Here is a 23,374-nt window from a genome sequence, read left to right on the forward strand (position 1 = left end):
CATATAATAAATTAGTTTGCCACAAGCTCAATGTCACTTTCCAAAATGAACGCCAATGCATTCATAATACAATACTTTCGGTTAGTAGTGCTATCATTACACATTCGGACCGCCCGGGTAGCTAAAGCTAGCTATCAAATTGTCTATCTAGCATGCTAGCTCGCGGGTACTATATAAACAGTAGGCGAGTATTTTTTTCCTAGGTTGGAGAAGGCATGTCCCGCCCTACTCTTCCTCTGGTTGGCTTACCCTGACATTCCTAACCTAACCAATCCCACTCCTCTTGCCTAAATCTAACCAACCCAACCAGAGTATGCAACTACAGCTAGCAAATCAGAGGGAGAGTTAGGGCAGGTCATGCCTTCGCCATCCTAGGATTTTTTTTGGCAAACAGTAGTAACTAATCACCATTAGCCTGGTAGCAGCACGTCCTGCGAGCAGCTGGTTGAGTTAGCGGAGCAATGCTACAACCCACGCGGTGCTTGGAGGCAAAGGGTCTTGGGAGGGATCCACCATAAGAAGACAACATCCACGTCTAGTGTGAAATATGTGAAAGCTTTATGCTAAACATAATTAAGATATCCTGACAGCTAGTTAGCAGCCATGAGCAACATGTTAATGTTATACTGCAACAGGCATACATAGCGTACTCATTGCTCCTCAGCGGAACTGGTGGTACCGAGCTCTCTAACTTTCCCCCCCCGAGGTACACGCAGGCCGTAATTAACAGAGAGGACTACAACAGCAATCAGGGTCCTAACACGAAGTCAAGCGGGCTGCCCAGTACCAGAGCAGCGGGTACTCCCCGCTCCACTGACCTTGTCTCCGTTGCACAGAGCCATGGAGGACTGTCGTGTTGTGGAATGAGCTCCCCTTCGCCTCGGTGTCCCAGGTCTTAGAGAGAGAGAGAGAGAGAGAGAGAGGGAGAGCGCTACTGGTTAGCTCCTGGCTCAGCACGCCGACTACTGTTTAAAAGCAGATTAGGTTGTTGGGTTGAAGGTGGGCTGTCACAGTCTGTCCACTGGTTGGGAATAACTTTCACAGTGTGTGAACAGACTAAATAAACGTGTCTGTAAATCATAGGTGGAGCGCAAAGTTAAATCCACAAAAGTTGCCCCAAGAGGGCTGGGCTTAGAGAGTAAGTTAAAATATGGTTAGTAAGGTGATTCATTTTTTATGAGATGGGACATTTGTAGGTATGCCAGTGATTGTCACAGAGGTGTAGAGGGATCTCCCAGGATATTTGCTAATCCCTATCCCCCAATAGGGGTGTCCAAAGCAAAATGAAATTAAGAGATTTTTAAATACCTTTTGAACAATATAGGAATTTGTCCTGATCCACTACACAATGCTGACATATCTCGGTTTCCTTTCCAAAACCGTGGTTTAGGACAGGGGCACAACGTTATATGGATAAACATCTTGTATCATACTATAATTAATTTCAGTATCAATATAATATGTTTTGGAAACAAATTGTAAGTGTCTGGATAAAAAAAAAGACAATGTTTGTTTAAGACCAGTGACTTAAACATCTGACAAAGTAAGTATTTGTTTCTATAAATTCAGTATTAGCATAAAACAGTCCTGCTCATATATTTGAAATATTGCCAAACAACAGCCTAATACAAACAGGCAGTATTAAAGGGATAGCGCTCTCTTTCACAGTTGACAAATTTGTATAGTCTCACTTTATGTTGTCAAATCACCTGAGACTGCACTATGTGTGATGAAGAAAGCCCTGTTAATATACATTCTACAAGCAAATGAGTCTAGAGCCTCATGCCTCAGACTCTTGTCAGGCAGAGGCACCAAGTATGTGAGAGAAACCCCCTGTACTTTAACACATATACTATATGTTCCAGGACTTTTCCTCTTAACATGTCTTTTCCAGATAAAATAAATTACAACATAAGTTACCGAATTCAGCCTCAGGCTTTTGTGTTTGCCATTGACATATTTCATTTTTGGCTAGTAATAATGTAGAACAGTATCCCTATTTTCTCTACATAACGATTATTACATGCTTTCAGAAACCATCAACATGTAATTCCCCCAAAACTAAAGAGCAATTTCACAGCAAAAACACAAGTTCAGGTATGAAATAGACAGATGTCAAAGTCCACTTTGTGCTGAGCAAGTTTGTAGTTCTTAGTTACTTTTAATATATTATTTCCAAGTATAAAAGATACATTACAAAAAACTATGATAGTGTCGAAATATGTTTTCAACCTGGGGGTGGCAAACATTACCAGGGGGAAATGTTTAAAAGGCTACAGTTATATAAACCTTTTTCAAAGCAGGCATTTGGACAATTCACACACAGGTGCAACTAATTATATTACTAATTTCAGCATAGCATCTCAATAATTGCTGGAACAGAGATTATTAATGTTATTAGTTCCACCTGAGCATTCCCTGCTATGTGTGTCAATGTCAAACATCTTCTGGGAATAAAGTATTACATTCTTATTAATTGGGGAACAATTAGGAAACGACTGCTCTGGGAAGTTAAACATTTTAGGGCGCATAATCAGAGTTTGAGAAACATACTCATGTGATGATATCAGCGCCATCCTGTGGAAAATGTCATGAAAAACACTTTACAACATGGCCATGGATAATACTAATTTCTGATTGGCTGGTAGGTGTCTGTTAAAACAAGTTAAACTATAACCATTACTCAACCAGTGCACAAAGAACATTAATGTACCCATAGCAACAGTAGGCCTACTTCCTCTTCCGTTTGCGCTAACTCACTGGTGAAACAGTGTTAACAATGAGCATGGCTGGATTTATCCGCCAGTGAATCTCTGTTCTTGGTCATAGTATTTTAGGAATATCAGCATGTATATTTTGACAGAGATCATCTCTACAAGACAGGTAGACAAGGCAAGTGATAATGTAGGTCCATGTAATTAGAGTTAATATTGGGATTTTATTGGTGCATATTCACAAACAAATTCGCAGACATAATAAATACAGGGCTTTTGGGGGCCCCAAACAGATGCCCAGATGCTGAAACTTTAACAAACATTAAACATGGATGGTTCGAGCGTAGCCTCTCATTTTGTCTATAGTGACCAAATAAGATATATTGTTTTCCTATATCAGGACACTTTGTGGTAAATTGACACCCTCTCACATGGTTAAAACTGTAGCTTCACAGTGCTCTGTTATCACATGCTGATCCACCTAAATATGCCTTGCGTGTTGTCACATGCCATCTATGTGGATAAGCAGCTTCACGTGCATTCATAGCAACCACAAGGAAGAGCATGCCGTTATTCATTACGCCTGACTCAAATGTGGTGTAATGGGTGAATCATGACTATTAACAAAAGATCTTCTGATGGAGGAGAACGTTTTAGTGTGGTTTCTGTTTAACAATTGTGGGGTGGCCAAAGGGATTTTAGATACATTACTTCATTCTTAATTTATTTCACTGTATTTTTTAGTGTACACTTTAATTTTGATCCTTTGAGTTACAAACTAACACCAGAAAGACACAAGTCACCCTTTAGTGCTTCACTGCTCAGAATCAAAAATGTAATTGGGAATGATGTCCATGACGTGTGTGCTGATTAATACTAAATAATACCAAGAGATGCAAAAGAATGCTATAACAATGCATGGGTTATATAGAAAAGAATATAAACATCACTTTAACCAAAAGCAAAACTTTTTCCAGTAAAATATAATTTCTGTTTAGGTATAGGAACTCCTCAGTTACATTGCTTCTGTCATGCCCATCACATTTGACTGCATGTTATCTTTAGCTGGCAACCTCAGATATCTGATATAATTCATAAATATGACTTCTTTGTGTTTATTTGGAAAACAAAGTTCTGTACAACTACTACAAATAATTACTAATTGAATAAATCACCAAGGCATCGTAACAGTGATAGACTTCAAATCATAATCAGTGAATACATTTTTTTATTTATATAGCACATTTCTTACTTGGGCTTCATAATGAATTCATTAATATTGTCCAGTCATATTATAAAGTGCCATACACTAGGCCTACACTTGCTTAATATGCAACAAGGTTAATAGTACATTTCAGCCAAAAAGACTTACTAACCGATCAAATTACAATTTGTCTGTCTCTAATACTTGCAAGATCTCTTGTTCACTGGTTTGCTTGGTGTTTTAAATTATATTTAACTGTATGTGAATGTAACATAACATACAAATGAAAGGATAGCCTTTTAAAGCTTCACGACTCTGTTAATTTATGTTTTAATTGTGCTGGTCAATTGGGAGTTTTCTGGAACTGGTGTAATTATTGGTGGGATATTTCCTACCTCTGAGGATACAGCTTCTACTAAGCATGCCCCAAAGGATCATAATGTATGTGTGCACATAGACATTATATATATATATATATATGTGCGCACGTGAGGACCAAGTCTTAGCAGTCCACTATTGTAATTTCAGGCTCGAATTTTATGATTTATTTTATTTTCCCCGTATGAAACACTGTGTATTTGCACTGAAGCGGAACTCCTTTCAGTTGGGCTTTGACACGTCAGCTGTAGGTGCCGGACACATTTAGACGTCGCACACGCCGCACTTCCTGGTTCTTCCGTGTTGATGTTCACAGATGTAACCGGTTTTAAGTCAAACGGTAGTAATTTTCTTCTGTTTTTTACCTTCATTAAGAGGCCATCAATTTGCGATTAAATTAACATAGACTAAAATCGACTTCCCGTTGATTTCCTCTGTAATTCAGCTGTTTGAGTTCCGTTTTTCTTATTTGGCATGCAGTCATCATCACCAGGTTTGCATGAATCTTCTAGCTACTGCTTGTGTGCTTTAACTTTTTCATCTCACGCATGTCCTTCGTAAGTCTTCTCATATTCTGTCAGAGACTGATTGCGAGCCAAGCAGTGAGTGTGGACACATGCAGTAGTTTACTGTGACTTATTTCACACTGGACAGTCCGGTTGTCTCTTTCCCTTGTACCATAACCTACAGTATGAACTACAAAGCTCAATGAATTCTGGGCCCTCGTTTTTAATTCAACACAATCTTGGATCTTTTTTGTGAGCCCCTGGAAGTGGCGCATTCACCTTTCAACCGAATAATGACTGATTGGCACAATTGTTTAAAGGTCCCATGGCATGAAAATGTCACTTTGAGTTTTTTTTTAACATTAATATGCGTTCCCCCAGCCTGCCTATGGTCCCCCAGTGGCTAGAAATGGCGATAGGTATAAACCGAGCCCTGGGTATCCTGCTCTGCCTTTGAGAAAATTGAAGCTCAGATGGGCCAATCTTGCTATTTATGAGGTCATAAGGAGCAAGGTTACCTCCCCTTTCTCTGCTTTGCCATCCCAGAAAATTTGGCCCACCCATGAGAGAGAGACATCATGGCTTTCAAATGAGCAAAGTGGCCTTGCCACCTTGCCCCCCCCTCTCTCCTCCTCAGTAGCTACAGACACAGAAATGGCACATTCTAAGGAAAGCTCATTGTGGGACTGGCTCTAGTGGCTGTAATTCTGCACCAAGGCTGAATTTGGGGAAAGAGACTTCAGATACAGGTCTATATAAAGCATCCAAAAAGCACCATGTCATGGGACCTTTAATTCATTTGCACAGGTGTCACTTATATTCGTTTTCTTTTTTTTCCTGTCATGTGCAGTGTACATGCACTGTTTATATTATGAGTCTGCTAGTCAGCATCAAGTGTTGATCAAGTGTAGTTGATGTTTCACTGCTTGTTGTTCACTGAATGTCTTTCCACTCATCCATTGCTAGCATTACAAACCTGTCTAATCAATTGTATTGTAGCACACTGTGTTCCATTTTTGTAGCCTATTTTATCTTTATTCTTGTTATGAACTGCCTCGTCTGTCCATAACTTTCTGTATCGTTGCCATAATGGCTAATGCTTTCCAAACAAAAGACATGGCAGTTTCTGAGACTTGCAGTTAGTAATTAGCAATCAGTTAAGCTGTTTCAGTACTCTCTCTCTCTCTCTCTCTCTCTCTCTCATCTTTGCCTGCAGATTTTCTCAGGGCCCAACAGGTTTGATGCCCACTTCTCCAACATGGAGCTCTCAGATTTGATGACACACAAGAACGGGCGGCAGAGGAAGATGGTGGGTGCCACCAACCCACCTGAAAACATGAGGTACATGGACAAAGAAGAGAAGAGCTCCTCTGAACCAGAAGTAGAAGAGGAAGCAGAGGGTCTTATCAGAGGGTCAGACTCTGAGGACAGGAGGCACAGAGTCCGGCCTGGGCTCCATGGCGAGTTGGGGAACGTGTTGCTTCTTCTGTTCCTGTACGTGCTGCAAGGGATTCCTCTGGGACTGGCTGGTAGCATCCCTCTGATCTTACAGAGTAAGAGCGTCAGCTACAAAGACCAAGCCTTCTTCAGCTTTGTCTTCTGGCCATTTAGTCTCAAGCTTCTCTGGGCACCTCTGGTGGACGCTCTCTACTTCAGCAGGTTTGGTAGAAGGTAAGAAGGGCACGTGTATACTGATAATGTTGATTTTCTTTTTTTTTAAATCTGTGTGGATAATTGTTGCTGCCCCTTTTTTCCCAACACTGTATCTTTTTTTTTCCTGATCATTTCTATGCCACCCCCACCTGATTGTGCAGAAAGTCATGGCTGGTGCCCACACAGTTCCTGCTGGGCCTTTTCATGCTCTACCTTTCTGGGACGGTTGATTCCCTGCTGCAGAGTGAGGGAGGCCCGAAGGTGGTAACACTTACTGCAGTCTTTTTTATGCTTGAGTTCCTGGCAGCCACACAGGTAAGTAATCATTAACACTGTGACCCATTCAGGACAATAAATACATTCAAATAGATTGTTTCTCTCCTGTCCTCCAATGGTTGTACCTTTTCTGCCTCAAAGGACATAGCTGTGGACGGCTGGGCCCTGACTATGTTATCCAGAGAGAATGTGGGATATGCGTCTACATGCAACTCTGTGGGCCAGACAGCTGGATACTTCCTGGGGAATGTACTCTTTCTGGCTCTAGAGTCTGCAGACTTCTGTAACAAATACCTCAGAGTAGTGCCCAAGGACACAGGCATCGTCACCTTGTCAGGTACGACCTATCCCTGAACTATAGATTAACTGGAAAAATAGTCATTTGTGTGACACTTTACAACAGAGCAGGGATTTGGGTCGAATAAAGTATTTTTTTCTGACCTTCTGCTGCAGACTTCTTGTTTTTTTGGGGAGTGGTGTTCCTGGTGTCCACGACTTTGGTAGCCATCATTAAAAGGGAAAATGAGCAGGGCAAAGGAAAGAGGAGAGTCCATGAGGAGACCGAGGGCGTCATGGACACCTACAAGCTGCTGTTCTCGATCATCAAGATGCCCACTGTCTTCACCTTTTGTGCCCTGCTTCTCACCGCTAAAGTACTTGACCACTACTTGATAACTAGTTGGTTTACCCTTGAAATATAACTTTAAAGGTGTTAAACATTTGCTTTGAATAAAAGATGTCTCACGTGTCTTCTCTTTGTGTTTCAGATTGGCTTCTCTGCAGCAGATGCAGTGACGGGTCTGAAGCTGGTGGAGGCTGGAGTTCCCAAGGAGCAGCTGGCATTGCTGGCAGTGCCCATGGTGCCTCTGCAGATCCTACTACCTGTGATCATCAGTAAATACACAGCAGGGCCCAGACCTCTGGATGTCTTCTACAAGGCCTTCCCTTTTAGGTTGTAACACATTCACGCAGGCACACAGACCCATGCTGCACACACACATTCAATAAACCAAAAGCCAACAGTGTTGCCGTTTTGTGCTTGCAGGTTGCTAATAGGACTGCTGTACGCTCTGCTGGTGTGGTGGACCCCCAGTGTGAAAGAAGAAGGAGGGTTCCCTGTTTACTACTATGCCATTGTGCTGCTTAGCTACGCATTGCATCAGGTTTGTATTGATGTTACGTTCTTTAATGTGTTATTTCTCTCCACTTTAACGCCTTTTGCCCAGCCCTTATCATAGTTTTCCAGTTGACAGGATCTCAGCAACGTGCAGACAGTGACAGACTGCTACTAATACAGTTTGTCCAAGTCTGCGCTTAGGATGGGTATTAGAAACAGGCTGAAATGAGCTCAAATGACTATGATTGATTGAGATTCTAAAATTAAAATGTGTCTGGTACTTTGGTTTATGACCAAATACCTGCAAAACTAATGACATTCCCATCAGCCTCAGCTATACCTTGTCTCATTTCCTGTCTCTGCCCCCAGATGTCACTGTGCAACAGAAAGAGAAAATCTAAAATATATTTTTTACATTTCTGGCACATTTGAGTGAGGGAGGTTATGTTTTCATCTCTGTAGTTCTTTGGTTTAAGAATAATTGATTGTACTGATGTGTTAAGAATGAAGTCTTTAAATATCATGGGAAGTGCGACAATTGATCAGCTTTAACAAATGTTTCCCCTGTTGCTGCTTCAGGTGGCGTTGTACAGTATGTACGTGGCCTGCATGGCCTTCCATGCCAAAGTGAGTGACCCCCTCATCGGCGGGACCTACATGACCCTGCTGAACACAGTCACTAACCTCGGTGGAAACTGGCCCTCCACTGTGGCTCTGTGGATGGTGGATCCCCTGACCTCAAAGGAGTGTCAGGGGGCTGTCGGGCAGAGCTGTGGCTCTCCAGACGAGGCCGGGGTAAGTAAGCAGGGGAGAGAGGGGGGAGGGGGGAGGGGAAGGGATATACAGAGTTGTGTAAGTAATTACCTAGACTTGGTAAATTGATTCCTTTGTCCCTGTTCCCTTCTCCAGCTGTGCGTTAAGGAGGGTGGCGTTTGTGTGACTGCATTGGACGGCTACTACGTGGAGTCAGTGGTGTGTGTTGTGATTGGTTTAGCCTGGTGGGTGTGGTTAGGGAAGAAGATGAGGCGGCTGCAGGATCAGAGCCCCGCTGCATGGAGGTGCAGAGCTAATCAGTGATGAGCGTATCATCAGTACCACAGACTCTTCTTGCACCTCCACATACTCTGCTCTGAAAACTGTTGAATGGTGGACACACTTTTATTCCATTCTCATCTGTCTGATTTAGTCCTTCCGGTCCTGCTCTAGCTGCTGCGTTAAAAAAAACTCTTACACTTTCTCACCTCTGTCACCTTAAAGTACATAAATCTGATGAGAGATGCCGTTGGTTGGCTCTCTGGAGGGAAACATCCTTGTCATTGTTACTTGTGTTAACTGTAACGGTGACAACAACAGGTCAGATTAGCTTTTTGAAGAACTTGTTTTATGTTTTTTTTTTTTTTAAACCATCCTGCTGCTCGCAACAGCCTAACCAAACGATCGCTGGGACAAAGAGTTTTTTCAAATAACTTTCTGAGTTTGTTCTTGCCTGCTTGGATAGCCAGTTTGAGTTTACTGTGTACAAGTACAATTGAGGTTGTTCTGTGCCTTTTTGCCCCAAATGTGAAATAAAATAACTTGATCCCCTCCACATAAAAGAAATCTTGTAAAGTAACATTAGTAAACTCAGCACTTCAGACTCCGCACTTCCCAGCCAGTCACCATTTAATCTCTATTAAAAGGATACTAAAGGGAAACGACAGGCAAAACATACCAATGCACTCCTCCAAACTATCTGAAGTGTCGTGATGCTGGTTAGTCCAATATAAATTAAACCCAGTGTGAAGACTATCTTTCATTGCTGTTTGACTCAAATCTGAACCAATATTTTTTATTTTTTTATTTTTATTATTATTATTATTTAATTAGAGGTGATTTGTGCCTTGTTTAGTGTTTCAAAGTCTTTAAAGCCAACCTTGTTTGAGTTAAATTATCAAGGCAGGGAATGTTAGTGTCATCAGAAGATGAGGTTGTTAAATTGATGAACATCCATTGTGTAACACTTGTTTTCTGTAATACTGTAGTTTGGTCGATTACACAAAACATGACTACTTCAGTTATTTCTTCACTTTTTTTTTTTTTTTTTTTTTTTTTTACATACTCTAGAATATGATGCTGAGCACATTCCTAATGAATCATTTTATTATTACCAATATCAATGGTTAAATGAACTGAGATGTCTAAAATATGAAATGTTTTTTTTGTAGAAGCAATCTTTTATTTTTCCAAACGTTCCTTAAATCGGATTAGTTTTAACCAATATAGGACATATTTGAATCTTTAATAGCAATATTGGACGGTGCAGCTTTAAACGATTTAAACCTCTTGGTTATCAATGTTGGTAAATTGTTTTTGCTAAGGTATTTTTAAGTTGCAAGAAGAAAACTAATTCAAAATATGATATATAATATTGATGCATTATGTTGTATACTAACTATGAATGCAACTATTTATTACAGGAGTCCAATAAGACCTTTTAACATCTATAAAGTCAAGTTTTGCAGTGTAGATCAAGAATCTCTCCGCAGATCCCAACTGAGTGGGACATTAACACCAGCCTAAAAAGTATGTAAGTAATTACATAGCGAATTTTTTGCCCTCCAAAAACAATTCAGATCCCAGCCTCAGTGAGAAATTTGATAAGCAGATATCCTGTTTGTTTTGCATATTGTACATAGAACTGAATGTTACAGTATTTTCTCTGAAGCCAGCATTGAAAGTCCAACTGCTGTCAAATGTAAATGTTGAAATACACAATCAGGGTTCATGTAAGGATAAAAGCTTAATTTGTAACTAATTTTGCATTTAGTAGCAATAGTTTCTGATGTGTTATACCAACTTTGTCAACCACATGTAAAAGGTCAAACATTTTTAGATTACCATGGTAGCAGTCGTCTGAAATGCACAGAAGTTCCTTTATACTGCATGACTTTGCTGTGATGTTTATTGGGCCTTTCATTTGTATTTGTACCAGCATATCACTGTAATAGGACCATAGAAAATATGACTCATTTTCCTGTGAACCTTTTTGCCATTAACAGGGCACCATATTTTTTTGATTTTCTTTGACAAACATTAGACAATGTGACTGTTGATTTCAGCCATATATGAATTTGTTCATATAAAAGGTTCATATTGGTTTTTACTTTACTCTGCTAAATTGGCTTTTAGGTGGTAGTAAACTGTTACTTCAGAATTTCAGCAGCAGGAAGTCCAGTGTTTTAATTTATCTCACAAGGTTACCTCATAATCCTTTTAATTGAAGATTTCTTTTGAATTAGAATTTTTTTTTTTTACTTTGCAATTTTTGTTCGAATCCAAATCCCCAATCATATAAAGGAAAAGGATAGCACAGGGTGACAGTATCGTGAGAAATTTAAATATGCTCATAGGATGCAATGTTAATGAAATTTGAAATAAAAATACAAAATTTAAAAACAAAGGCACTTGAAGGTCTCTAGATGTTTTATCTGAAACTTTGAATATGGATGATTATCGGTATACACAAAAGACACTGCATTCTTTATTTATTATTTTATTATTTTCCTTGCTTTTCGGGACTTCTAAAATGTTGCCCCGATTTTTTTTTTTTGGAGCATTAAACCCCACAACTGCAGACAGTGTCCAGATCAACTGGTGCCACAGTCTCCAGTAGGAGTTCACTCCAGGGATGTGACGTCCCGTCACTGCAGAGGCCCACAGTCTCCTGGGTGGCCGGAGTGGGGTCGCACAAAGCAGCACCTAGATCAGTGTGACATTTTGGGTAGTCATGGTGATCAAACAGAATTATGTATAGTGATATGTCAACTCATACAGTGATACATCCCAGTGTAGTATGCCTGAAGAGCAGACATTTGAAGTATGGTTCCATCATCAAATCAACCAGTCATCTTCAACACCAATGCTGAAAGAATGTAAAAAGTCATGTTTTTTTTTTCCTTGTTTAATTTAGGCTCTGATTCATCATTGATGTATAGCAGTTAATGCATCCATTTTGTAAAACATTGTAAGACAAAGCTATATTCATCAATACCAGAACCTCTGCTTGTCCACTGCTCGCAATGATCATTTCTTTGATCTTTTTCAATAATAAACCTAATTAATAACATTTCATTCAGAGCCAGGAAGCATTTTGTATTTAAGAAGAACTGTCAAAATCTCCCAATGGAAGCAATTTTCTCACTGGCATTCATTCAAATAGCACAAAGCATTTTGGACGTCATCTTGTACAGCAGACTGTATTTTAGAGTAAATAGCTTGCATACTGTGGGATTCATTATCACCTTTGATTTTCCAGGTCGCACAAAAAGCTGTGGCTCCTCAAAGGGTTTCCAGTCCTACTAGTCCAGTTCAGAAAAGGAGGGTCAGAAGACACAGGTCACGAGACCTAAAGGTGTCGGAGGAGAAGTGGTGAGGTCGTCGGTAGCACTTACCTGCAGCAAGCTGGACACCCAGACCCACGCACAAACTCCAGGTTGTGACAGTATATGGAGTGTGCGGATGTGCAATTTTGGATTTGAATTGTCTCTAGCATCCATATATTTTTGCTTTGTTTCTTAAAAAATAACAACAAAAAATAAATCAAGAAATAAACTCCTAAAGAGGCCCGTTGGGTCATAGGTTCATACGTAAATGCTCGGGCCGCTTGGCCACGACGGGATAGGTTTGCTGCTTCATCTGAGCCAGGTTGACCCCGGCAGGCTGACGGATGGGAAGAGGGGCCGAGGCTTCGGAGTTTGATGTGACGTCCATCTGCTCCGGGGTGGACAGCTCCATGGCCTGGTCCTGAGGAGACTGGAGGACACTTGGCCCTCCGCCGGGGAGAAGGGGGCTCCGGGCCCAGCAGTCTGACCCTGAGAACTTGACTGGGCTAAAAAGGAGAGAAGGAAAATGGACAGATGTTTTTTTCTTTCTTTAAACCCACCAATCTTTATGTATAATTGGGAAGGAAAATGTTTAAATGCATAACAAAAATTGAATGCAAGAAAGTCAGGCCAGGCCTCTAAATGATAAATGTCAGGAATTACACCCATTAGACCAGGGCTCCACACTAACTTTTTGCCTTGGTTGCACTGGTGCGCCTAACTTTTTTTATTTAGGTGCACCAGCACAAAATTTAGGTGCACCCAAATTTTTCCTCGTAACGCCGAATGGCGATACACGATATATAGCTCTGTATTTTTTTTTACAAAGTGGGCTAAATGTTCAGTTTTAAGTCAAAGCCACTTTTCACAAGCTCTTTTATTAAAACAGATTGTGATTAAAATAAAATGCAAAGACAGGGTTTCCTTTACCAGTTTGAAAATATACAGCTGCAACACATGTAAATGAAAGTTATCTAAAATAAATAGCCTAGGATAGCCTATATCTATATCTATCTATATCTATATCTATATCTATCGAGAGAGAGAGAGAGAGACTTCATAAGCTTTCAACAACAATAACAGACTGATTAAAAGAGAAAGAGGACGCCCGGATGCAAAATTACGAATCCCACTATGGCCACGCCAAGACCCGCCCTACGAAGCAGCTCGATTGGTTGGGGTTAGGCATTTCACCTCGAGTGGTTAAGGTTAGGGTTAGGGGATTGGTCAGGGGATAGGACCTGTACATGTAAGCATGGACGCCTGGCCAATAGTAGTGTGTGAATGCTATTGAAGGGCGGGTCTTGGCGTGGCCATAGTGGGATTCGTAATATCGCCGCCCGGATAGCTCAGTTGGTAAATAGAGGTTTGACTCCGACCTGCGGCCCTTTCCTACATGTCACCCCCCACCCTCTCGCTCTCTCTCCCCTTTCATGTCTTCAGCTTTCCTATCAAAATAAAGACCGAAATCTTTAGAAAAAAAAAAGAACGACCGAAAGACCGAGGGAGTGCGATGGACTGAAGTGTATGCTAGGCTACTCAGAGAGTGACGGCTGACTCATTAGCGGCGTTACACCCGTCTTGTGTAGGCTTTGAAATGTCTGTATCGTCACTGCGTTGCATTTTTATGAACTCTAATCCAGCAGGCTCCGTCTTACACACTATTACTCAACCAACTGAAGTTAGTTGCATTTAATAACTTCTAATGTGTGTTTCGCCGTGGCGGCCGCAGTAACAGAGAGTTACCAGCGGAAACACTGGTACCAATACAGGTTTCCCTCTCATACTTAACAATATACAGCTGTGTTAATAACAATTAAAACTGTAGACAAATGTGGGGAGTTTGGACCAGCGGCGCTGTGTCTCTCCATGTTGCAGGTGAGCCAGCCGGTGTTCTGTCAATCTATGCTACCTATCGAGATGTGCTACTTAGCGGTTCTGCGCATGCGCACGACCCACAAGCGTGGTCTGATTCCCCGCCCATAAATCTATGCAACCTTGCAGGTCGGACATGTGGTCGGTACTGTGGTTAATGGGGAGTAACATCTAATAAATAATGTATTCATTGTGCCTTTTGACCTGTAACCATGTCAATATTGGTATGTACACACTGTCTTTGCAGCTGAATGTAGAAATGTGATGAATCTGGCGTGTAGCGTGTGTTATCTTAAAAAAACAAACTACAAGTGTAGGCTAATTCATATTGCAATATTAACGAGATTAATGAGAATTATATATATATATATATATATATATAATATGAATACTTGTGAAATGTATTTGCTTTACTACTCACAAATGAAACATTTGTAATGTAACCAGGATTTCTTTTTTTTCATAGAATAAGTGGAGTTGCTACAGTTTAAAACCTTATGATACACCTTTGTTCCTAGGGAATGTAGAGGAATACTGTGTGGTGTGCTCCTTCATCCAAACTGATGCAGATGAAAGCACGATTGAAATGGTAAAGTATAAATGAAATGCACTTTGTATTATTAATTGACTCTCAAATGTGTGTGCATATTACCACTTATTATCCAATTGTAGAGATTTATGTTCCTACTGCTATTTTAATTGTGTTATTTTTTTTTTGTAGGTGCAGTGTGATTCATGCAACAGGTGGGCACATTTTCAGTGTGCCCAATATGACCCCAAAAGTAGCTCTGCATATTTGTGCAAAAAATGCAACAGAAATTAACTGTGCCTTTCAGCATCCTGATCTGTACAAATACTGATTTTAATATACATGAAATATTACAATAAAGAAATACACCAGCTGATAAGCAGTATGATGGTGGCCACAATGTTTAAATTTATAGAAATAACTGTATTGTATAACTGTAAATTGTACTGTATTTGTGGTAATAATAAATGTTTTAATAGAATATCAAAATATGCTCCTTATCTCCTGACAGTGCACATGGAGTGAGTAGTGGTGCCATATATAATGATTCTGTTGGGGGAGCATTATTTGATAGGGTATATTTGTCTATCAGAATACGCTACCACTGAAATATTCAATAAATATAAATTAATAGAATATCAAAATATGCTCCTTATCTCCTGACAGTGCACATGGAGTGAGTAGTGGTGCCATATATAATGATTCTGTTGGGGGAGCATTATTTGATAGGGTATATTTGTCTATCAGAATACGCTACCACTGAAATATTCAATAAATATAAATTAATAGAATATCAAAATATGCTCCTTATCTCCTGACAGTGCACATGGAGTGAGTAGTGGTGCCATATATAATGATTCTGTTGGGGGAGCATTATTTGATAGGGTATATTTGTCTATCAGAATACGCTACCACTGAAATATTCAATAAAGATATAATGGAGTATCAAAATATTCTCAAATAAGCATAAGATGTCAATACTGCCTGCACAATTCGAAATGGGAACACATAAGGAAGCACATTTCGATAGGGCAGCGCGACTCGATAGACTCTACTATCGATTTGCTCTACGGTAGCATTTTTCGACAAGGCAGCATAGATCGTCAGAACACCGGTGTGTGAGTGAATGAGGGCGGGGCTGCGCGGAGGAGCGATCCAAACACAGGCACGGCTTTACAGAAGGAATGGGTCATGTAACGCAACATTAAACCATATCCATATAAACGACATCGCTTCGTTAGTGGAGAGGCAGCGGATGCGAGGACGTTAGGTGCACTGGTGCGACCTAGGAAAAATCTTAGTCGCACCCTTACAAATTGGTCGCACTCTCGAGCCCTGCATTAGACCCACTGTGGTTATATGGGGTTTAACAGTCAAGGATGCCAAACATATTTATTTCTTTTATTGTATCATATTGTGTTGTACTGTAGTATTAATAATATTAGGCCATTCGTAATAACCTGCCTACAGACGATAGATGAAAAATAGCTCATTAGCTAACTCTGCTGCAGACACATACCTGAGAGGTGTTCTTGGGCTGTCCATGATCCGTCGAGGTGAGCGGATTTTTGGCTCAAATGAGAACTTTTCTTTGATGTTTTCCAGGACTGACGGAGCGACGTATGTGAAACCCTACAGAAACCAAGACGTAGCAGATACAGTTGGTGCACAGTCACATCCGAGGGGCAGGAAGACATTATTTATTACTCGGTCAAAAGCAGCAGTCTTAGTCAGCAATGCAGTGACTTTAAATGTCCAGGATCCACCTGACTGATTTGGTTTCTTGTTATTTATACTGCTTGGTGCTGCACTGCGACAATCTTTTAAATTGAATATAAGACAACACAAACTAATATTAATGCATACGCAATTAACTTTATGTGCAAAATGCTGTTTATAGAGTCTTTTTTTTTGTGATCAAGAGATAACAAAACAAACAAAAAATGGGGAAATGTAGTTAGAGAAGTTACCAGGAAGGCCTGATTGGCACTCTCGCTGAGGGTCGAGTCATCAGGGCTGTCGACTGGTGTCTGACTGGTGAACTTCGAGTCAAACTGACTCACGTCTTCAGCGGACTGCTGCTCAGATAGAAGGGAAGACAAACACAGGTGCGGCAACATGAGTAGATGTGTCAACTAACAACACGTAGGTCTGAAACAAGAGAAGAGCTGGGTTCAATTACCAAAACTTGTTCAGTTGGTTTATTCTGAGCATGTAGCCGGAATCTCGATCTCACAAAATAAAAAACTTAAGCTCCTCAAGTAACATTAGTTGTGAATTCACAAAGACTGAATTTCATTAACATTCTCAAATTTCCTACTCTCACACTAGAGGATGGATACCCGAAGCGAGCCCGTCGGTACCCGACAGGCCGGGTTCGGACAGATATTTAGAAATGATGCTCGGGTTTGGGTTCGGCATATCAGCGCGATAAGACATTGAACATTTTAAATTTAAAAAAGCTTATGTAGGCGCGCGCCTGTGTTAACGTGCGCATGTTGCCCCTCATCTGTTGACATTTCCGAATGCCTTCCTACAAATGTACATGTGTCATTAGTATGAGAAAAAAAAAACTGATTTTAATTCGGGCTCGGACATAAATATCTTAATGCCTGTCGGGCTCAGGGAGGGCTCGGTTACTGCTCTGTCAGACGGGGGACAGAAAAATGCGGCCCGATCCGCACTCTAAAACACACTACACGTCGTACTGTAGTAACACATTCAGAACGCCTTGCGGTCTGCTCCTCTGCTACTCACCAGGAAAGGTTTGAAGGGAGGCTCCACTTTCCGAGCCAGCAAATCCTCCCAGTTGATGTGTCTAAAGAAGGGATGAGCCTATGGGATATCAAATACAAACAGAGGGCCATAAAACATAGCTTCCAAGTCTGGGAAACAAGCTGCCATTCATGCAACCACAGCAACCATGTATGAGAGTCTTAGTACCAGTATGTCCTTAGAGGGTTTCTGGGACAAGGACTCTTTCAGTATGTGCATATTAGGGTCTCTGGATTGTGCTTAAGGTACCAAGCTACACTTAAATCAATTAGCCCCTCTGTTATGCAGTCGTATCCCGTGATGAAAATATCCGTTAATACTATTTATTCTCACCTGCACCTCTGTGGCATCTCCTGATCCTGCTCCCAGCCGCGACGAGGCGTTTCTTTTCAGCAACTGTACAACCAGCATACAAATGTCAAAGCAATACTTACACAACAACTCTGCACTTATTTTGGATAAACACACAGCGTATACGCTTTAAACCAACAGGAGATACCCGTTTCAGGAGATCTCTTGCTTCTTGTGTGAGGTAGGGTGGAAGGCTGAGCTTACACTTCAGGATCTTGTCAATGGTCTTTTTTCGGTTTTCACCAGTGAATGGTGGCTGCAGTGAGAAAAGAGAAGGGGTTATTCAAACATTACCAAATCCTGATTCCTATTTTATAAAAGTGCACTAATAAGAGTGAAGCTTTTTTTTTTTTATGTTGAAAAAGGTTTAACTGACCGCTCCTGTGAGCATGTCGTACATCAGAGCGCCCAGACTCCACCAGTCCACTGCTCTGTTGTGTCCGCTTCTCATCAAGATCTCTGGGGCCCTGCAACAATGCGAGTTGAATATTTCTCATTAACGAATTAATGTTAATGAGTCAACAGTAAGCATTAAAGAAGGAGAGCAATTGAACGTTTTGTTATGCAAGCGTAACAAAGGGATAGCACCAGCGTGATTGAAGGAGTGAGGAGGAAAATAAGAGCACAACTTGCATGTATTCGATGGTACCGCAGAAAGTGTGGGTGACTGTGCCATCGTGAATTGACTCTTTACACAGTCCAAAGTCTGTCAACTTTACATGGCCTGGAAGGAAAACAACATTTTTATTTATGTGTCATGATATTTGTTGTGCATATGGATAGTTATGTTTTAAAGGTCAAATGCAGGAACTTTTGAACACAAACACGAACACACACACCTTGGTTGTTGAGCATTATGTTCTCAGGTTTTAGATCTCTGTAGATGATGCCCTTCTGGTGCAGGTGGCCCAGAGCCATGGAGATCTCTGCCAAGTAGAAACTAGAGAAAGAAAAAAAAACATTTTACTGAAAACAAACTTCATGCCAATAAATAGCACTTCATTTCTAAATAAAAAATCCAAAGTCTGATATGCATATGATATCAATAAACCATATGTTTGTAGTCAGTTTAACCCCTTGTGAGGGGTTAACAATGGTTGCTATAGTTAACTGTAGATTCAAATACCTTGTGTGCCGATTTAAAAAAAAAAATAATTACACTATGTTTGAGGTGTCCTGACATACCAGTTTTACATACATTTTCTATGGTGATTTCATAACAGATGATACTGATAGTCTGCAGATCCCTATTTACAGTAAAAACACTGACCAGGCTGTGTCCTCCATGAAGATGCCCTCCCTCTCCAGTTGCATGAACAGTTCTCCTCCTGCACAGGTGAACACATTGTTATGCTGTTAACATGGCGGTCACACATACAGCACGCATACATCCCAGCATTTATCGTACTGACCACTCAGGTATTCCAGGATGAGATACAGCTTCCCTCCTGTCTGGAAGGCGTAGATGAGATCAACAATGAAGGGATGCTTCACCTCCTCTAGGATGTTCCGCTCTGCCTTGGTATGGGCCGTGTCCTTGGCATTGCGTACAATCATAGCCTGGTGTCCCCACCCCCAAGAAGCGTATCAACATTAGTCAAGAGAAAAGTAGAGAGGTGAAACACTGGGCATGTGTTGAGCCACTCAGATGTGAAATGCTCCTAACAACAAAGTTGTCCTGTCAACAGCCTACAATGACAAGTCCTTAATTATTACTTGCTCAAAGAAATGCACCACGAAAGCTTTACAATGAAAACAACGCTTGAATATGCTATGGAGAATAAGGAGGTCAATAGACTGGGCACTATTGTGGTTTATATGTACAGAGCCTTCTTTTTCCTCCAGCTCTCCGCACTCTTCACCTCCTGGTGCTGTTTATGTTTGCTAACCACTTCTGTCAGAAAGCCAAAGAGCCGCCTGTCAGCAGCAATGTTGTCTCAGCTTTGAGTGTCAGAACTCCGACAACAGATGAAGCTCCAACAGGCAGACTGAGGCTGTGACAAGCCCTATGATAACATGCTTGTTGACTTTCTTGATTATGAATCATGCATTGTATTATGAATTTTAAGCCCCTTCTCACTCGCAGACTGGGCTTTGGTTTACTTTACTGGACAACAAAAAACTCACTAACTGTCATCCACTAGCTACTCTGATATGCCATGGGCTACTACTTTCATTGTTTAACCTGGGCCCGTGTTCATCAAGCATCTGAAGATCATTGTGGTTCGACCTCAGAGTGGGATTTATTTATGAGCCTTCCTACGCGTACACAAACACAGCAATAATTAATCAAAGTTCTCATTTAAGAGTGAACAACATGATTGGTATATGACCACTATGAATTAATTATTCATTGATTAACATAGACTTTTAGGGTTTTTTTCTCAGTGGTTTCAATGTGCAATCAGCACTATCAAAACACGCTGAATAATTGTGAAGCAGGAAAATGAATTACAGTATTCAGCATTATGTCACTTGTATTACTATAAGCTAGTTTCGCTCACACAAGGACTTATCCGAACACAATTTACATGTTAGTGTAAATTACATTTCAAGGTGGAATAATAGACATAGCTGTGTTAAGTCCTACATCATTGCTGTTGTAGCTATATTTTCTTGTTTTTAATTGAGTGTAAATTGCAATAACATTTAATGTTTTTCTAGAGGGGGGATTACTTTGGATAAATTCAGAATTTTACTCCAATTAAATCTTTGAAAAATGTTATGTTATTCTAAATCAAATGTTATACATTGTTTATTTATACATCTGCTGAAGGATATGTTGCATATTTCACTGTCTAACAGGTTTGGACAGTTCTGCAGCTCTCCTGAAACCTGGAAAAGCCTTAATGCAAAACTGCATATGTTTCACAGAATTGTGGGCAAGTCAGGACTGCTTTCTTACTCTGAGATGCTTCATAAATACGGGCCCTGGGCTCTGCCCCAAGACTACTGGCCTTCAACAAAGCTGCCTGCCACTTTGTACTGAGCGATTGAAACGACTGTTTGATATCTGGCAGGTCTTTAACGTGTCACTGGGGTCATTTTAGCCAATCAAGCAGAAGCTGTGTGAATATCAAGCTGAATCTAATGGGCTGTGGCAGAGTATTTTAAGTGCCAAGGCTGCAGCAGCGCAGCACAGATGGCACTCTACCAACTAGCATTGAAGTCTTACCCCACCACTTGCTTTGAAGATGGAGAACAGAAGCACCATAATGTTTATTTGTAAGAACAAGACAAGCAAGCAATGTTCATATGTTAATAGGATACAAACAGAGCAGCTGTACAATGCTCCAATTGAAGTGATTTAAGCATAACAAAAAAAATACCTTTTTTAAGACTTTCATGGCAAATATTTTGCCCGATGCAGCTCCAACAACTTTTCGAACTTGAAAAACCTGCACAGAAGGGGAAATGATTAACATGTTTTAAATAATCAAATCAACACTTGAAAGAATTACGAGTCAATATAACTCAGAGCTTCACATTATAGAGAGACAATAATCCAAAGGGGTGCATTTGTAGGAGTGTGTGCGTGTTGTGTGTACTTTCCCAAGGTTTGCTGCTACTTGGGTGCCATAAGTACCTTTCCATAACCGCCTTTCCCCAGCACCCGCAGCAGCTCAAAGCACTCCGGTCTGATGTTCTCTGTCCCCTGATTGACGTTGTCCTCCGATATCTCAATCTTTTCACAGTCGTCCATGTTGCTGCAGAGAAACATACAATGCATTACTGATTCCACTGCAAAAAAAATCAAATCATACATGAACACAAGCGCAGAAGGATATATTGAATACTTACAACTCAAACCCACTGCACTGGTCCATGATATCACTGATTTGAACCTGGATGGAAAAGTAGAAAACACAACATAAACACACATTTTTGTTTTAATGAGGAAGTGGAGGGAGAAAACATGAGCACTGCTCGCTGCTGAAAACCCACACAGAAATGAACTTAAATAACTAAGTTAATAACTTAAATAACTTAATTTTTCTTTTTTATTAAACAACTCTGTGGGAGTTTTTTCACCTCACAAGGACATTTCTTTATATTCTTTTCTTCTTGTGTTTGTGCTTTATGTCTGTTTAAATACTATGGTAGTAAAGCATATATCATACTTGTCATCCTATACAAATAAATAGCTTTAAACGGAATAATGGTTGGAAATAAATATAGAATCAAGCTTTTCAAATGGTCATTTTCTTGTTCAAGCTTCTGTAGTTTGACAATTTACTGTCATTTTACAGACCAAACAATTAATGGATTCATGAAGAAAACAACTGTCACATCAATTCATAAATAATTGTTGTTAGTTGCAGCCCAACTTTCATTATATCCGATATAACTTTGTACAGTACTGTACAATAGCTTTAGCCAAAATATCTGCCTGTTTACAAAGTTTGACTTGACATTAACACAGGAGCTGTGATGTTGCCCAATCCATGCTACATGGACATCCACATAATGCAAGATATTATACAAAAGTTGTTTATCTTTATAAAAAAAATGAACATGTGTGTGCAGATCATTACTAATTACTATCATATTCAATGACTGTACTAGTCATATAATAGCAGGTGATGATGGTTTTGCTAAAACATTCTAGTTTGACATTTGCATAAAGCAGTATTTACACATTATTTAATAATAATTCATTAATATCATGTAATGTAATTGTTATTTTAAATTAAATGTACAGTGTAAATCCATACTAGTGTTGTGCCGCTGCATTTTAGGCTCGGTGTGTGAACAGAAACACAGGCACCAGCTTTCAGTCCATAAAGTCTCACTCTGTAACAGTCTTGCCAAAATAAACTGTTGCACACCGAGCCACATTTATCACTGCAGCACCTTTGGCCAAGTAAGGCTCTGCTTGCACAACTCCGACATGACAGCGACAGGTTTTAAACGAGACAGCGTTGGCAACGCATGCAGTTCATCACTAGCTATCGCTACTAGTAAAATAAAAAGCAAACAAGTGACAGCTCTGTCATTATCGCTGTAAGGCTAATGGTGGCGAGCTAGCATTAGCCTCTGCTAACCCTGCTTGAGAAGGCCTAGAGCTCCGGCTGCAGGAGCAGGCCTGCGGTGGCTGGCAGGCTAACGTTACCAGGCTAAGCGCCTGCTACTGTACGCGAAGAGTTTCTGCTGTGACAACTCTCGCAGTTACGTTCAACATCTTCCATTAAAGTACCTCCTCATTCTCATCGTCGGATATATTTTCCTCCGGCTGGTCCAAATCAATGTCAAACACTCCAGCCATGGCAGCGCTTCGCTCGGATCGCTCTGTCACAGACCGCAAGAATAGCAGGCGTCCCCCCACCTCATGGACAAACACACACCGCCGCCATAACCGGCTACTACACTGAGCATGCGCAGTACAACTCTCAACAAAAGGGGTGGTAACCTGAGCATTCGCTTTTATTTTTGTCATAAACAACAATACATTCATTACAAGTTAAATCTTTCCATTGCCATTCACAGCAAGACGTTTCACCAACTTTTACATACAAGACACATTTAGAGAAATCTAACAATACAGTTAAATTTAAATCATTTAGAAAATCTAAAATCCTCCAAAAATACATTATTTCAGTTCTTGGCCCCTATCTAGAGGACCTGGATCCAGAAT

The 23,374-nt window shown here is 40.5% G+C and overlaps 3 protein-coding genes across 6 annotated transcripts in view; 1 reads left to right on the forward strand and 2 right to left on the reverse strand.

Annotated features, from left to right (window-relative positions):
• gmps (guanine monophosphate synthase) overlaps window positions 1-1,037 on the reverse strand; it is a 16,590-nt gene extending 15,553 nt beyond the window's left edge. Inside the window, exon 1 of one of the 3 annotated variants that reach the window (XM_028573760.1) lies at window positions 819-1,037. In XM_028573760.1, the coding sequence (XP_028429561.1) occupies window positions 819-842 (24 nt within the window). In that variant the 5' untranslated portion in view covers window positions 843-1,037. The other 2 variants (XM_028573761.1, XM_028573759.1) reach the window with 2 other exon arrangements.
• A 3,492-nt stretch (window positions 1,038-4,529) lies between these two features.
• slc33a1 (solute carrier family 33 member 1) lies at window positions 4,530-11,287 on the forward strand. Of its 2 annotated transcripts, none has more exons than XM_028573342.1 (9): window positions 4,530-4,789; window positions 6,019-6,473; window positions 6,617-6,770; window positions 6,873-7,068; window positions 7,185-7,384; window positions 7,499-7,683; window positions 7,777-7,894; window positions 8,428-8,643; window positions 8,758-11,287. In XM_028573342.1, exons 2-9 carry the CDS (start codon window positions 6,061-6,063, stop codon window positions 8,923-8,925), a joined length of 1,650 nt encoding a protein of 549 aa, XP_028429143.1. In that variant the 5' UTR covers window positions 4,530-4,789; window positions 6,019-6,060; the 3' UTR covers window positions 8,926-11,287. The 2 variants fall into 2 exon arrangements, with proteins under 2 accessions (XP_028429143.1, XP_028429142.1); XM_028573341.1 differs by having other exon boundaries at window positions 4,530-4,636.
• A 498-nt stretch (window positions 11,288-11,785) lies between these two features.
• rps6kb1b (ribosomal protein S6 kinase b, polypeptide 1b) lies at window positions 11,786-23,121 on the reverse strand. The gene is made up of 15 exons (XM_028573343.1): window positions 22,937-23,121; window positions 21,541-21,584; window positions 21,326-21,446; window positions 21,069-21,137; window positions 19,152-19,299; window positions 19,010-19,067; window positions 18,579-18,679; window positions 18,373-18,463; window positions 18,116-18,206; window positions 17,888-17,995; window positions 17,722-17,784; window positions 17,371-17,448; window positions 16,584-16,691; window positions 16,133-16,245; window positions 11,786-12,715 (listed from the first exon to the last, which is right to left on the reverse strand). Exons 1-15 carry the CDS (start codon window positions 23,003-23,005, stop codon window positions 12,460-12,462), a joined length of 1,518 nt encoding a protein of 505 aa, XP_028429144.1. The 5' UTR covers window positions 23,006-23,121; the 3' UTR covers window positions 11,786-12,459.
• Window positions 23,122-23,374: the final 253 nt, after the last annotated feature.

Source organism: Perca flavescens, chromosome 3, assembly GCF_004354835.1.
Source record: "Perca flavescens isolate YP-PL-M2 chromosome 3, PFLA_1.0, whole genome shotgun sequence".
In the NCBI taxonomy this organism is placed as follows: Eukaryota; Metazoa; Chordata; class Actinopteri; order Perciformes; family Percidae; genus Perca; species Perca flavescens.